Source organism: Lates calcarifer, linkage group LG15 (genome assembly GCF_001640805.2).
Source record: "Lates calcarifer isolate ASB-BC8 linkage group LG15, TLL_Latcal_v3, whole genome shotgun sequence".
NCBI lineage: Eukaryota > Metazoa > Chordata > Actinopteri > Centropomidae > Lates > Lates calcarifer.
The window spans coordinates 23961675-23978628 of NC_066847.1; the positions used below are offsets into that span (position 1 = coordinate 23961675).

The following is a 16954-nucleotide window of genomic DNA, read 5'->3' on the forward strand; positions in this document are numbered from 1 at the left end:
GTGTGTGTGTGTGTGTGTGTGTGCATGTGCGTGCCCGTTCTTTCATGTGTGTACCAGGTACCTTCACCCTGAAGGTTTACCCTCTGACTACACCATTTCAATGATGCTCCGCCTACTGCCGGAGACCCCGCAGGAGCCCTTTGCATTGTGGGAAATCCTCAACAAAGCCAACGAGCCATTGGTGGGACTAATCCTGGACAGTGAGTTTGAATCACCCATGTTTTTCAGCTTCTTTGTATTTTTATTTTTATTTTTTGTCTCACCTGCATCACAGTTTGACAAGTACAAACTCACTTGTGCTGCAGCTCCTGCATTCCCAACTCCTCCAAATAAACCTTGAAAGTGCATAATTCTGCAGATTTTAACACTTGAGACAAACAAGTAATTACAGCTGAGGTATGAACTACATTTTTGAGTGTTCATTTACATTGTATCCTCAGTGTTAATAAGATGCAGAGATATCTCAGCTCTTTGACTTAATATGAAGCCAGAGCAGATGGGATGATAATAGTGATGGTTTCATAAGACTGACCACGGTGCACTGGCTATGTTCGTGTCAGACTGTGATAAGCGATGTCACAGAGTCACTGCACACTAGGCAAACTCACCCCAGGCATCAACCTTTAGAGGTGTTTTTGGACACCGCTGACTTGGAGGGGACCCAGTGCAGACCCCATGACCTGCTGTGGAGATTATATTACCAGCTGGCCTTGATGATCTTGGGAACCCCAGGAGTAGCTGGAAGAAGTTGAATTTTGGCCGTTCTGTTTTGCCTGTTGCAAGCATGAGCTGCAGGAAAAGGGGTGAAAAAATGGAATCGTTTGTTAGGTTTGGTTTATATAGTGTATTTTACTGCTTCTGAGAGTTCTGAAAATATCCACATCAGAAGAATGGAGAAATGTTTCGTGGGCTAAAACCAAAGGAAGGAAACGTGGATGATGGCACATATGTTAAATTGTTCCAGAGGTTTGGAATAAGCTTCCAGTATTTTAACAAAATTGTACCATGACGCTTACTCCAACATTAACCATAAAACAACACCCCCACCAATTTTTTTTTTTTTTGCCTGCTCAGTTTTCACTGACACATTACAAACTCTCATTGCCACTAATATCAGATATATTATTAGAATAATGGAGAGGGTTGGATTATGTCCCTGCATCCAGTGCTTGGTCCAAAAGTAAAAAGAAAAACGACACGGATTTCATGTCTATATCACAATGAAATAAAATTGAATCTTTTAAAGTTATCAGTTGAAAGGACATCTGACGAAGTTTGTACTTTTACAGTAGTAAATTTAAACCTTGTGCAGATAAACAGTAGAGCACCTCAAAGATCAGGTTGTTTCTTGCTAATATTCTCCAACACGTGGTTCTCTTTTGTTACAAACCACCTCTTTACTGGAGTCTAATAGAAGGAGACAGAGAGAATATAACGTACAATTTCTACTTGATGTGAACATCAACCTTTTCTACCATCCGTCCCCCTGCAGACTCTGGAAAGACCTTGACGTTCTTCAACTATGACTACAAAGGAGACTTCCAAACTGTTACATTTGAAGGAACAGAAATCAAAAAGATCTTCCATGGCAGCTTCCATAAGGTTAGTCTTCAATATATACGGTATATGGGTGTTAACGTAAATGATAGAAGTGATTCCTTTGTGTAAAAACATTACATTTGTTGGTTATAGTTTCATGTTAATGTGCTTGCTCGTGCTTCATATCATTATAGTATACCGCAGATAGAGGTTTTAGTTGCTGGTGGGAATGTGCGAGCAATTTTAAAGAAAAAAATTGCAGTATAAAATGTGCATGTCCAGTCTGTGCTGTTAGGTTGTTAAAGTCCTTTAGAACTCGAACCACTTCAACACCAATCACAGTCATTGTTATCCTACTCAGAGAGCATGCCCCACAGTGACTACATTTACTGGTTTTGCATTACATGTCAGGTTCACACTGACAAACCCTCATTACAAGTTTTAGGTTGTAGCTTTTCTGTTAATATTCAGATCTGCTGCATTGAAACTCTGCAGAGCAGAAGGGGACAGGGGAGACAGGAAGCAGCAAGCCGCTGAGAAAGAGACAAAAAAAGGGGAATATCTGCTGTATTTTGATGTTTTTGAAGTTGTGGAGCCTGTTGGGTGGTTTTCCAGTGGCTCTCAGGCTGGAATTTTTCTCTTGACCTGTCAACACTGCTGCGGTGTGTGTGTGTGTGTGTATGTATGTGTGTGCAGGTGATGATAGCCTTCCTCCCTCTTCTGTCTCTCCCTCCCACTCCCGACTGTTCTCGCTACACCTTTTTTATTTAAACTAGTGGATTGTGCAGAGTGGGAGTGAAACTGCAGATTTCATCACCCTTTAAGACCTCTCTGTGGTCTCTCATAATGAAGTTATAGTGGACATATGTTTTTGACATTTTATACCATAAATAATTTATTATAAATCAACTGGGTACTTAGTCACTGTAGCCCTTTTGTCACACTTTTATACACAGCATGTACCTGGTTTTATTGCCATAAACTGACTGCATCTACAAACATGCAGCCAAAACAGGAATATAAAAGAGAAAATGTCAAATGAAATTGTTTGTTTCTGTGTTAGTTTAATCATATTTATCTTCAGTGGTAGTTTGCAGTGATTTTGTTGTTATTTCTATTCACCAGTGACCTCAGACCAGACCACCAGATACGATATTAGTTTGTCTTTTCAACCAGTCCTCTGACAAAGACATTTCACATTTCCCTCAATTGCTAGGAATATTTTAAAATTATGTTGCATCAAATTAGTCTGACTGGATGGAAATGGCAAATTGTGGTGACATTCCCTCAGTGAAAGACAATTTTCTGCTCGCTTGAGACAAGAAAGTGTGTGTGAAAAAAAGAAATTATGGAATAAGTAGTGATGCGAATGCCTCCATGGAATAAATAATGGCATCAGTTCGGACCCAGCGGGCCCAGCGAATGACTAATTCACATTGCAAAGCACTTTGGCATGAAACATCAACAACATTAGGCAACACAAAATAATAATAACAAGTTGGCGAATGATAATCAGTTCTTTTGTCTTCACGGATGTGTTCTTTGAATTAGCTACACTGTTCAGGAAGTGTATTTACTTCAGCAGGGCTAATGGGAATGGACATTTGCATGTATTGTAACAAAACGTAAAAATGTTTTTAAAGGAGTGGTTAACATTTGCTTGACAAATGGATGGAAACATAACTTGAAAACTAATGGATTCCAGGCAAAGTCTTTATAGACCTGTTCTTTTTTTTCACTGTAGAGCTGCTTGTTGTGTAGTTTCTTTGCTGGGTCTCTCTGTGGATTTCTGCTGAAAACAAACCAGCCCACCAACTCTCTGTCTGTCTTTATCTCTAATTCTCAAAATGTCAGGGAGTAGCTGTCCATCATTCTTGGCGCCTTTTGTCTTCTCCATTGTTTTCTGTCTTTCTGTTGGAGAACATGACAGTGTTGAGAGAGGGAACAGATGCAGAAGACTGTCTGGCCAGAGGAAGTGTTCGTCTCCGTTTAGACAGGATGACAAGTGAATAAGAGTGTCCGCGTGTGCGTGCGCATGTTTGTGTGTCCGTTATAAAGGGATTTACCATATGAAGACACTTCGTGTTAAAGCAGGGATACCCAGCAGGATATGTCACTGCTCAGTGAAGCACATACACAGACACACACTGAGAGAAACACAAAAAACAGAGGAGGTGAAGCAGGGGGAAAGAAGAGCAAAGGAAGAAATACATGTGACAGAGAGTTTGAGACACACAGAAAGTTATGGTAGAGAGATATAGACAAACAGAGAGACATGTAGACACAGAGAGGAGAAGTTAAAATATATCTTCAGTATAACTCACATATTGCTCAGGGCCATATTAAACTCCAGAAGTGTATGAGCACTTTTTTTGTACCTCCCAAATGATTAAATGCCTCACATTAAAAATGTTCACAAGCACTTAAAGCTGTCCTTGTGTGCTGTAGAAATTTACACTCAAGGAATTTACACCACTGCTTTTGCAGCTTTCTAGCTCACAGCACAGTAATCCACAGCATTTCTCAGTGAAATTCAAAATTCACTGTTAATTCATTCATCCATAAGTGATGATTATTAAGCTGTTACTATAAATGTTCCTGTGAAGAAGACATAAGAATGGAGAAACAAAAGCTGCTGCTAGAAATAAATATGTTGTGTCTGCTAGAGGGAGAGATTTGAGATGACTGAAGCTGAGATGTGTCATGTGGCTGATAAAGTAACACAGTATGCTGTGTTGCTTTGCTATGTATGCCTTGTTGTCGTGATGATAAACAACTTGATGATTAATCCAGACAGAGGCAAAAAAAAAAAAAAAATGTTGTTGTGCCTTAATCTCTGCTAGACATGTGGTGTCCATTTCTTCAAGCTTTAAATGGTTTGTATGAGGCAGGTTGTGTTTAACTGCGGGCCCACATCTTCGCTATGATAGGTTAAGAATTGGCCCTGCTCGTCTGGATTAGCACCCCAGATAGAAATCCTACACCAAAGTAGGTTATGTTCTCAAGGAGAACATGAAAACACATACAAGTACCAGGTGTAAATGCACAAATATATTAAGATACAGATTACATTTTAAAACCAGGTCAGACTGGACCAGAAAATTGCCTGCTCTTTTTTTTTTTGCCGTGGTTGTAACACACTGTGATGGCCTTAAAAAGAAATTCTCTGTATTATAAACTTCAAAAGTCACATCATTACCTTTGAGTTCTCTGTCAACACAGCAGATGTTTCCTTTTGCTGAAAACACATTTGTTTACAACTCACTAAGATTGTTTCCACAAATATCAGGGACAGGGATAGTGAGCTAAACTTCTGTCGTGACTACTGCTTAAAAAAATCTACGTATGACTGCTGCCAAGTTAGTCATTAAACAGCGGCCACGTCTCCAGCTGTAATGAAACTTTTGTTTATACGCCCCCACCCCCCAACCCCACCCCCCTTCCCCCCAAACATAGAAATATGTCTGTGTCTGAGGTGTGGTCATCTCTGGACTTGTTATGACACCAGAGACAAACTGAAGTTAGGGAGCTAGCTTTATTGTAAAGTCTGTTTGTGATAAGTGAGTTTTAGCCATTGTGAAAGCAACTTTGTGATCGTTCAAACATAGGAAGGGAAAACACACATGCTGTACACAGGCAAAGAGAGTGCATCTGTATACATACATACAGTATATGCATGGATGTATATACTCTGCAAGCAGCCATTCACATACAAAATCACACTACACACACACACACACACACACACATACACACACACACACACACTGATTCAGGCATGCATAAGCAAACTTTAAAGCAAATTTTAAGTGCAGGTCAGAGACAGCTGAGTCAGCAGAAATGCTGATAGCCTCATCTACTTCACCCCACATTATCTCACACAGCACGTTTAAAAACTGCCATAACAATTTAAGCTTTTGTGTGTTTGTCTGCGCGCCAATTTTCCGGTTCCATTACTGTATCACAGCTTCATTTCGTGCTCTAAAGTTACTAAGAGGTGAGAGGAAGTGAACATGCTGATTCAAACCTCTTCCTCTTCATCTGGGTCCTCCCTTGTTTTCTCCTTATCCTCCCTTCCCATTCCTCTCTCTACTCTCCTACTCACTCATTCTCGTCTTCCTCCTCAGTGTTGTTATTGAGATGGGGATCCTTAGAATATTCTTGTAGAAAGTTTTGATTTTCTTCTGATGTTAAGTCCGGCTGCTTTGAGCAAGAAATTAAATTTGTGAAATTCTGATCAAAACAGTTTCTGCTGTTTCTGTTGATTTTGCTTTGTTTTGACATTCATAGTCATTGAAGATAGCTCACTGTTTTTGTTATCCAAGTGCAACAGAGTTACTCAATTTGTGAGATTACTGAAGTTGTATGTGCAAAATGACAAAGATAATGTACCGTCACTGGTTTGTGAAATAAAAACTAATTCGTTTTTTGTCTTTGAAAATGATAAGGAAAAAGAATTCTCAGAGAGGAAAAATAAAACCATCTGACAGAAAGACGCAAACAAATGAGGTGCTTTATATTACAGGGAGATTGTGCTGATTTGTAAGACAGCAGTAGCTTTAGAAAACACAAGACTGTGAAAGTCTGTTTATCTGTTTATGTGTGTGAGGGGGAAAGAGAGGGAGAGAGAGAGGCTAATTCATCTTGTGCTGGCAGTAGTATTAGCTGTGGATGAATCCTGTAGACTGCAACCAGCCATCTGACCTGGCAGCAGCAGCACAGAGCGAAAAACATTATGCTGCTTATATTTCTCTTTCATTTCTTGTGGTCAGCGCTTTTGTTTTGTCTTTTTTTCTTTGTTGTTGTGCGAAATCCAAGTTTCCCAAGTCTCAGTTTTGAGGTTTGCCTTCAATCTGCACTAGATACTGCCCTCAGATACTGTCATGGTGAGCACACTGCTCACATAAATACATTATGTGGAGAAAGTTGAATTTGACCTGAAAAACAAAGATGAAAGTTTGTGATAGATATAGATAGATGATCCCATAGGTTATATAACTTTTAGGTGTCAGCAACTTTAGAATGAAGTGCAGACTTTTGAAATCAGTCGGTGTGTCAAATTGCATTACCACACGGTGATAACACAGCTATAAGAACAATAAAATCCCTGATGTTCACTATGAGAAAATACTACTAGAGCCATGTTTTCGGATGCCCGCTACTGTTGGCAGGATTTAATGAAGCTGAAGTGAAAGAACAGAGGAATGGTTCGAATTGTCAATTTTCAAGAATAAACGTCTTCCAGACTGTAAATAAGTCTGAGTCGCTGTGGGAGTAGATGGAGGAACCAGCTTGTCTGAAGGACAGTGAATGACTTCTTTAATACAAAACACGTATATCTGTACTTCTATCTTTGTGAGGACACTCATTGACATAATTCTCTAGCCCCTTACCCTAACCTCAACCATCATAACTAAATGCCTAACCCCAACCTTTACCTTAACCCGGACCTAAACCTAATTCAAACCTGAACTGTGAAACCAGTGCTCTGCCTCAATTCACATACTCCCATACTCACACTTGCTATTTTGAGTGTACAAGTGCGTTCACACTGAACGAAAACATGCAGTGCACTGTAAGAACCAGGACGGAGCACTCAAAATGATCACCAGTAGTCACCATCTCGGTTACATGGCAGATGGGTTGGGACCACCAATGTGTTTACAAACTTGTGAAAAGAGCGGCAAAGGAAGGATGGAACATTGTCAGCACTGATGGTGCTGTAATTTACATGGTGCATGAAACAGCAAAACGCTTACTTTTAAGTGGAATGAGCAAAGCGGCTGGTGGATATTTTGTTGTGTTGTCATTTCCCATAAGTACACAGCGGCCATCTTTGATTTGAAACACTACCATGTCAAAATCATGCACTATGCCAGTGAGTATAATGTGTATACAGTGTACTACATCTAAGTGTACTAACTGTACCTGGTTTGAGACAGCACAAGTCTTGACTCTCAAACAGCTCTGTTGTCTAAAGCTCAAACTGATCCTCACAAAGCACAAGTGTACACACACACTCTCACACCAAGAAACATATACATCAATAAACCTTAGACACTTCAGTGCTCTGTGTTCATTCCCAAACCACTAATGTTAATCTTAACTGAAACCACTAAATGCCACAAAATACCAGCAAATTGTCATAGACACACACACACACACACACATCATGCTCAGTGAAGTGTGCAAAGTGGAGGATGAGAACAGAAAGTCATTATAAAGCAGCCGTCCAGACGTCAGTCGGGGAATGGGTGCTGACACCCGAATATGAACTTTGTCTAACTCCACATTAGCTGCACCCTGTTACTGTGCATTTTTGTGTATGTGTGTGTAGAGGTGTATGTGCTTGCACACGTGTGTTCCTGTTCTTTACCGTGCATCTGTATTTTTACTGAAATGTGAACGAGCAAAAACGTGACAGAAAACGGCCCATAATGATGAAACATGCAGGTGCGGATAGTCAGGTTTATTACAGTCCTTCACCAGGATGCAGCCCTCTTTGCTCATTAAACATGCGACTAGTTGAATTTCACGGTTCATGGCTCCGGCAGTGGTTTCCTCTAAGGAGGCGGCTTGAGCTTACAGGCACTCTGACTGGACAGGCTAATTTGTGTGCTTATCATGCTTTTAGCTTGTGTTTATGTTTATAAAAAAAATATCCACGTACGCAAAGAACTCGTTGTCACTGCGATTAGTCAGTAGATAGGTGGCCTGTTGTTGCTGGTGCACATACACACATGAGACAGTCTAATGTTTAGTATTCTGGCTGATCACAGATGAGGGACCTCTGAAAATGCTACACTTAAAATGATGTTACAACTCTATTTTATTGAGTCTGTCCATTCAGTTGTTTGTGTTTATAAGCAATAATGATTGTTATACAGACCAAACAACACTGACTTTTAAGATAAAATACTGGATAAAATAAAGGTGACAGCCCATTTGTATCTTGCTGCTGTTTTGTCATAATCTCAAGGTTTTTAGGTCTGAACGCAGGTGATAGACTTCTAATGCACCCTGTTCTCTGTCTCCCATACAGCTCCATGTAACCATCAGTAAGACATCCGTGAAGGTGGTGTTAGATTGTTCTGTAGTCGGGGAGAAACCCGTCAGTGCAGCCGGTAACATCACCACAGACGGAGTGGAGATCCTCGGAAGGATGTTTCGGTCCAGAGGCACACAGGACAACTCTGCCCCGGTCAGTGTGATTTCTTGTCTGTGTTATTGTTAAGTCCACAATGAATAAAGGGTGAATGTGTATCTTGTACAGTATGTTTAGGGTTCCCTCTGGTCATGAAAATTTAAGTATAGAGCAATTATCAGGGCAGTCAAATATGGGAGGGTTAGCAAAACAGACAAAATCTTCCAAGTAAGAGTAACATGCCAGGATTTATTTCCCAACCTGTTCCACAATCATTATGGCTTGTGAAGTGACAACCATAAATATCCAAAACCATTTTCAGTGAATTACTCAGTGGGAATTCATTTTATTTATAGCAAGTGAAAATGTACAAAGTGTTTTACAGATACTTTGTTAGCCGTGCTCTACCCATTAAGGAGAACAGACACTCCAAAAAAAAAAAAAAAACTTGGCGCATACAGGCAGAGGAGAAGGTGAGATATCCTGGGTCTCTGGGAATACTTAGCCCTCCTCTTAGTAAATTTATACCTCTGACCTGCTCCAAAGAAAATTATCAGCTGGAAAATGCTGCATGAAGAGGTTTTTCAAAAGGAAAGTGAAGAAATGTGACGTTTTCTCCAACTACCAATACAATGTCCCTTACTGGCTGGTGAAATTGATTGAAAAATGTTATGTTGAGAAAGACCTTTGCAGAAAAGCATCTGTTTTAAGCTTTAATGGTAGCTTTAACAGACCTCTAACATCATACACATCACAGTTTACACAATTTTAATGTCTGTACTTTGAATCAGCCAGAGGTGATGTCTTTAGTTGAAGAACTAGTTTTTGTTTTAGGCTTCACAGTGAATGACATGTCATAATATCCAGAGACTCTTCTTAAGTCTCTCTCATTCGTAGTGACAGCAAGCCTGTGGATTTTCAGGTGGTGAGTTGATTTAGGCGATTTCAGAAGTGACAGCATGAATAGATTAAGTCACATGATGACAACCAGGACAGTATTTCAGTGAATCTGGGTCAAAAACACAAACGGATCACAGAGAGTCTGTATCTTTTGGCTGTCCGTGTTAGTTCCAGTTTGACTGAAAGTGTGCAGCTCTTTCAAGTCAAAGAACCCCTGTGGTGCTGTTATAGAAGGACTATAATTACCAGGATAAGACCATTTCACACAGGCTGTAAGGCAGGCCTTTACTCTCCAAGAATTAAAGATCTTTCACTCAAATTTCCATTCATTGTCATGCATTTTCCAATTAATTGAACCATTTGCCGTATTTAAGATTTGGCATTTGAAAGAGATGAGGTGACAAAGAACATTTGGCGCCTTTTAATTTGAACCAAATTTAACTGAACCTGGGATGTCTAAACCAAATAATGACCCAGTTACTGTGTATCAGACATGCAGGGGCCCTATCTCTAGTTAAAATAATACATAGAACACTATGTAAACATTAAGGAAAAAATTAAACATGACCAGACTAGGTGCAATGTTTCCATGCAGCAGATTCTCCCAATTTATACAGTATGAAGCAGTACAGATTATGATACAGTAGCGGCGAGAAAAAACAAACACTTAACGGACAGTTTCCCACAAGTCGACAGAATCTCATCCAAGTCTGTAGTCGCGCATTTGTGTCTGTATGTATTTAATTCCTAGATAAAACATTTTTACTTAGTCATTTAGTCTAAGTGGGAGTTTTCCATAGTTGAAGTTGTGTCTGTGATATATGCGTGTATGAAGTTTGATATAGATCTTTGTTGAGGGTTGGGGTAATGGAGGACGTCTGGTTTCTGGATGGTTAGAAGTGTAGATCTCAGACACTGCTCTCCTCTTACAATAAACAGTATATGTCAGCAGGCACCTTCTTCATTCATGATGCTAAACTGTAGCGACCTAATTTATTGCCCGGTCTGTAGTTTAAGATGAGAGGATCCTCCAGAACATCTATTTTGTTTGTTGAAGCGATTTGCCAGACTCCGTCCATCTATCTTCCAGCACTTTTCAGCTGCACTTTAGAGCTTGTAAGCAGTCAAACTGTCTCTGTTCTCATCTCTTATCGACACAGAAACACCACAAAACCACATCATTACAAAATACCGTGGTTAATATCCCACATCTAATGTTGCCCCTGTTTCACTTATGCATCTTGAAATGTGTTAACTGATAATATTGTAGAACTAATGGAACTGGTTTGTGTGTGTAAGTGTATTCATGCATACGTGTGTGTGTGTGTGTGTGTGTGTGTGTGTGTGTGTGTGTGTGTGTGTGTGTGTGTGTGTGTGTGTGTGTTTACAGTTCCAGCTCCAGATGTTTGACATCATCTGCAGTACGTCGTGGGCCAGCAGAGATAAGTGTTGTGAGCTGCCAGCATTGGTAAGGAACTGACACATGCATATACACTCTCTCTCTCACACTCACTCACACACACACACTCACTTTAATACATAATTTTCTACCTCTGCACTCCTCTGTGGGCGAACACCAGTTTAATGCCATGAATATTACAGCCTTAGATAATTAGAGTTAGATAATTGTGGTTACTCACAAACTGAGTTATGATGAATCCAGAAAGATGAAACCCGAATTAAAGCCAAATTACTTGGAATCTGCACTGAATGAATGGCTATTATCTCTGGCCACTGCTAAAAGCGCTTGTGGTCAGGTTGGTATCTTCATTTCATTGATGTGATGCAAATTCCCCTAATGAGCACCTTGAGAGTCAACAATGTTGTCTTCTTTTGCACATACAAAAGTCAGGTCTGAATGCACTGGTATGAGAACACCAATTATCAGTTAGCACCCCAGGCATATAACCACACAACAGATACACTGTGGACCAGTTAATTTAATACACCTGTATAATCTGATGCAATCCACTAAAGCAACATCTTTGTAATGCTTATAATTATCAGCTTTTATTGACATTCAGAAATGCTGAGTGAACTTTGTGGTAAATTTTAGGCTGTAGTTAGTGGTGGTGATGTTTTGGATTGCATTACTGTATATATTGTAAGGTGTGTCTATTTTTTTGTCCATCCCACATACATGAGCAGCCCAGCATGTTAGAAACACCACCAGTATAATATAGTACAATAAGCTCCACATAATCCTACCATTTAAGTATGTATGTATGTATGTAGGTGAGGTTGTAAGTGATGCTGCTCATGTCTGAATATAGACCAAGTCATCTGCACACTCAATTTGTGCTGTGTGTGTGCGTGTGTGTGTGTGTGTCTGTGTCCTCAGAGAGTTGAGGAGCAGTGCCCTCCCATGCCTCATGCCTGCACCTGCTCGCAGGACAGCAAAGGACCCCCAGGACCTTCCGGACCCCCTGTAAGAGATCAGTGTTCCGTCACTGAGTTACTTATTAAATCATTTAATCACTCGACAAATTGAAGTGAACACTGTCTTTTCAGTCTCTTCATGTCTTTGTCCCTGGCTTTCCAGGGGCCTATGTGAAAACCTTTGTGTGTCTTTCCTCTTGGCTCTGCGTTTCTTTTTTCCTCTCTGTCTCTATATATTGTCATTTATTTATACCTCAGTGCATTTGTTGACAGACTTTCTAATTTGCATTCCCTTGTGTCAGTTGTTCACTTTTACTGTCTGAAAAAAAGCTTTGTATTCATTCCAGAAAAAAATGTTTAGCCTGTCAATAATGGATACTGCTGGTAAATTTCAAAGCCAAACAGCCAGTCTGGCAGCTTCATAAAAAGGTTAATTTCCTGCTGTGGAATTTACTACTGAATGTTCAGAAAAGTCGATTCAATTCACCTCAATTCACAACACTTTATTGTCCCTTAAGGGCAGTTGGAGGCAAGTTTTTTTGCAAACATAAAAAGACATAAACAGCAGATTCGCACACATAAAATAATCTAATAAAATATCAGTATGGGAAGATAAAAAGGTGAAAGACGCGAGACTTCATGGCAGTGGTCAAACCATGCCTGACCAACAGTGTCAAACAAGTACAATTAGAAGTGCATTTATCAGTCGATACACATCTTATTTATCATCTATATGCAGTGAGTTTCTTGTCCACTGAGCAGTTAATATCTCAAAACAGTTTCTCTTAAATCTGATATTTTTTGAATCCCACTTGTTAATGGGAAAGATTGGGGTGGCAATGTGTTAGAAAAAGAGGGATGAGCCTGTAGAGAGGCTGTATTCCCCTCACGCAGTAGCAGGTAAAACCTGATAGAGGCTGAGAGATGAGAGCAAGTAAATGAGCTCATTTACAGCCTGAGACTTTTTGTCTATATTCTCTCTTTTGTTCTTTCTCTCTCTATCCCCAACTTGGTCCTTTCATTCCTTTCTCTCTCTTTTCACCCCGTCTCTATATCTCTGTTTTTCTCTTGTTTTCTCTCCCTTGTTAAGTTCTTTCTCTTTGACTGTCTCCAGCCTTTGGGGCTGAGGGCAGGGGAAGGAGGTGTGGATCAACACCGGTATGGTTGGAGAAAGTAATTATATGACTATTCAGTTTATTACTGCTGATTACAGTCCCCCCAGTTTCGTCCCTGTCTGATGAGCCAGGTTAAATCCACAGGCCACAGGTCTCCCCTCTGCTTCTCTACAGCTCTTTAATGTTTCAACCTCATGGCACAAACATGTACTACAGTCAAATGTTAGCTAAGTTATGGAAAATATGCTACCAAGATTTAACTCATTTTTTTAAATGCATGTTAAGTTGGAAGCTGGTTCAACAGTTGTGTGGAAAACACTCATATTCTCTTTTATCTTTTCACTTGTTATCAGAAAAAAGACTAAAAAGAGGCTGAAGATCTTTTTAATATATATTTTTTACATGATTCTGCTGTTTTCTGTGGGTTTTTTTCTTCTCTTTTCTCCTTTTCTCTCTTTCACTCTGTTGCTCTCTCTCCAAAGTAGAGATCAATAGCAGCACTGTATAGCTCTCAGCTTTTCATTGTCCTTCTCTTTCTCTTTTTCTTCATTTTTTTCCCTTTGCCTCCACTTCATCCCAATACTTCTCTTTGTTACTCATTTTATGCCTCGCTGTTCCTCCGTCTGTCTTTCTGTCTGTGTCTGTTTCTCTCTCCGGCATTGAATGGGCTTCTTAAATCACATTTTAACGGCAGCATATGGGCGTTGAGGAATGGTTTAATGACAAAATCATAGCCACTTTTGTGCTAAAACTGTGCACAACAGTCAGTGGGGTTTTGAGGAAAGATGAACAGGCAGTGCCATTCCCCTTGTTAAAACAATATAATGGCTGTTAACACAATAAATGTATTGTACTCCCTGTGGAAGAAAAGCTTCCTAAGGACAGGAAAACTTTCAAAGTCCTAACAGACTGTGAAAACAGAGAGTTTCACTGTAAACAATGGATGTGTACAGAATTTGTTGGTGTGCTGCTGAGCCTTTGCTCACTGCGATAAGCCAAGGAGTGTGAAAAAGGCTAAATAAATACCTGGGTCTATGGGAATACACAGTGCAGTGACTAAACACAGAACTGGAAGGCAAAATGAGATGGAGAGCAAATAATTATCAGTATAATATACAGGAGTGTAGTAGATGTTATTTGATTGTAAAATTAGAGATGAAAAATTTATAAATTAGAAACTTTTCATATTGGATAGAATATGTACTTTTGTCTATGGTATATTGACACAGGCGAGACCCTATTTTGATCTCCACCGCACAGACTGTTGGAAGTCATCATTCTACACAATGTTGTTGCTTCTCAGTTGCGTTCACTGTCCGGTGTATATGTCATCCAGTCTCGCACAGCAGCAGGCCTCTTCAGTTTTCTGAATCTTTGAGTCATCTTATATAATAATAATATTGATCGCCCCGGCTGAATTGCAATCTGTGCTGCCTGATTGAGAGAGAGTCAGCTCGATGCTGAACATCAGTCAGCAATCAATCTGACATTAAAGCAAAGAAGACATGCTCGGCCCACCATCTCTGTTTGTTAAAATTCAATTGTGCCCATGCTTTTTGAGATCCAGGTTGTTGTTGTTGTTTTTTTTAAATTTAAATTTGCCTTCGGCATCAAAATGTTCAGTTAAATGATAATAGCTGTGTAATTTTTTTTCTACTCCCATTAAAAGCCCATGAAAAATCCAAACACAATTATTTGTATTGCTGATGTTGGAAGCTAGTTTCAGTCTCTTTGCAGGTTCTGCCCTGCCTTCAACAAGTAATAGGCACACACTGTTTGCAAAAATCCATTAAAAACATACTTGCAAAGACAAATTGCTGAATTGACAAATATAATCAATCATTTTGAATAACACATATTTTCCCTAACAAGAATTTTAAAAAGCACAGACTCAAAAGAACAGTAGTTCCGTTCCTTAACTAAAATTACATTTAGTCTCCCCTGCCAAAAGGAGAATTAAAAGGATACTTTCTTTCTTTTAAAGGTGTACCTCTTTTAATTCTCACATACAATATATAGTTGAAAAAGTAATTGGTTGTTGTAATTCTTCCTCCTCTTTCCTTCCCTTGCACCACTCCTCTGTTGATGGATGTTGATGAGGGATAAAAGCCATAGTCTGCCTCCTGTGCAAAAATGCATTTCAGTTCAGACAAAGGCTTCAGCATTCTGCATGTTGGCTTTGTGACCCAGAGACAAACCTTAGTCTGTCTGGCAGAAAGTACAAGGAAACACCATCCAGGGAAATACAAAGAGGGAATTTTGTATTTAAGTGACTGTAACATTTGCAGATACCTGCTTGATTTTTCTAACTCAGACTGGTGAAACATCATATCGGTTTGCACATTTCTGCACAGAGCAAGGACTGCGTATTTTGTCCCTCATCATATATATGGGCCCATGAACTCCGCATCAAGATAGAGCTTAAAAATATAATCAGAACCTGTCCTTTAACAGTCTCAGCGGTGGCAAAAGTGGAACCAGACCTCATGAACATCATGTTAGTAATAAATACCAATACATGTTCTGTTTAAAGAGATATATATCAGTCAGTACAGAAAAAAATTCCTGCAAGCCATTTAGATGATAAATGGTAAAGCAACTATATGCTGTACTTGGATCAGTTGTTTGGTAGTTTTCTGTTCATTGGTATAAATTGGGGGAAAAATAAAATGACACAGGTCTTATCTATAATAAGATGATACAGAATGTATTATAGATTAAACAAAAGAGATGATACACAATCCTGCCATAGGGACTGACTTTTTGCTGTTACTACATCTGTGTGTCTCTTCTCATTTTCCTCTCCCTTCATGCAACCATCCCTCCTGTCCCCTCTGGCTAAAAACTGTAGGAACTACCTAGCCCCCACTTTGTTCCCAGGGGAAACCTACTTAAGCAAACACAGGAAGAGGATGTATCCCAAATGGGCCAATGATTAGCAGATGTGTGTAGTTTGTCCCCGGATAAACCTTGGGGCTAGAGAGGTCAGCCCAGGGTTTACAGCTCCAGACTCCTGCTGTTACTTACAGATGCAAAGTAATAAAGTGCAGAGCTCAGAGGGGCAGTTTACAGCACAGATCACCATTGGACTCTTTCCATTATATTCATAATCCATTCATATTAAAGCCCTGTACAGTTTTAATTTTATTGCATTTCTAAAAAATGAACCTCAATTTCCATTTTTGAAAGGGAGTCTGGTGGATGTGTATTTTTGCACAGGCATGTTTCTTATCTGTTTCTCTCTCTTTAGGCACAAAATTTGCATTGATTATGTGCTATTTTTACAGTGTGTTTTTGGTGTTTCCTGTGTTCCAGGGCGGTCCAGGCATAAGGGGTGCCAGAGGAGACAGGGGAGAGCCAGGAGTAACGGTTAGTAAAACGCACTTCAGTTCAGAGATGTTTTATCCGTCTGCAGAATCTCCTGAAGTCTCAGATAGCATCCATCTTGCGTCTTTCACATGGTTGAGCAACTATGTGGCAGCATGTTTTCTTGAGCAAGAAGCAGCACCTCAGGAGTTAATGGTAAAGAGGGATTCAGACCAGATTTCGCCTGGAAAAAGCATGAACTGTTGGAGCTGACATAATTTCTGTGAATTTTTAAATGAGTAAACTGAACCTTTAAAAATCAGTATTTCTTGGATGAATCCCACCCCCTCTTTCAAAACGGCTGAACATCTGAGCCTCATGATGTCACATGTCAAAGTTGAGTCAGATTGAACTCTTTGTGAAGCAAAAGAGGCAGGGTCAGTTTTCATTTGTAATTGAACACATCTACCCACTGATCAATGCAAATAAAGGGCCCACAAGACTGCAGTGCTCTTGTTTATGGTACATTTTACTAATAATCCGAACTTGCTGGTCCACACCTCTTTCTCCA

General features: G+C 39.7%; 1 protein-coding gene across 1 annotated transcript in view; it reads left to right on the forward strand.

Annotated features, from left to right (window-relative positions):
* Positions 1-16954, forward strand: part of col14a1a (collagen, type XIV, alpha 1a) — a 127297-nt gene that overhangs the window by 78455 nt on the left and 31888 nt on the right. The window contains exons 32-37 of the mRNA XM_018686105.2: positions 58-200; positions 1493-1602; positions 8582-8740; positions 10974-11051; positions 11925-12011; positions 16393-16446. Of these exons, the coding sequence (XP_018541621.1) occupies positions 58-200; positions 1493-1602; positions 8582-8740; positions 10974-11051; positions 11925-12011; positions 16393-16446 (631 nt within the window). The remainder of the gene's footprint in view (positions 1-57; positions 201-1492; positions 1603-8581; positions 8741-10973; positions 11052-11924; positions 12012-16392; positions 16447-16954) is intronic.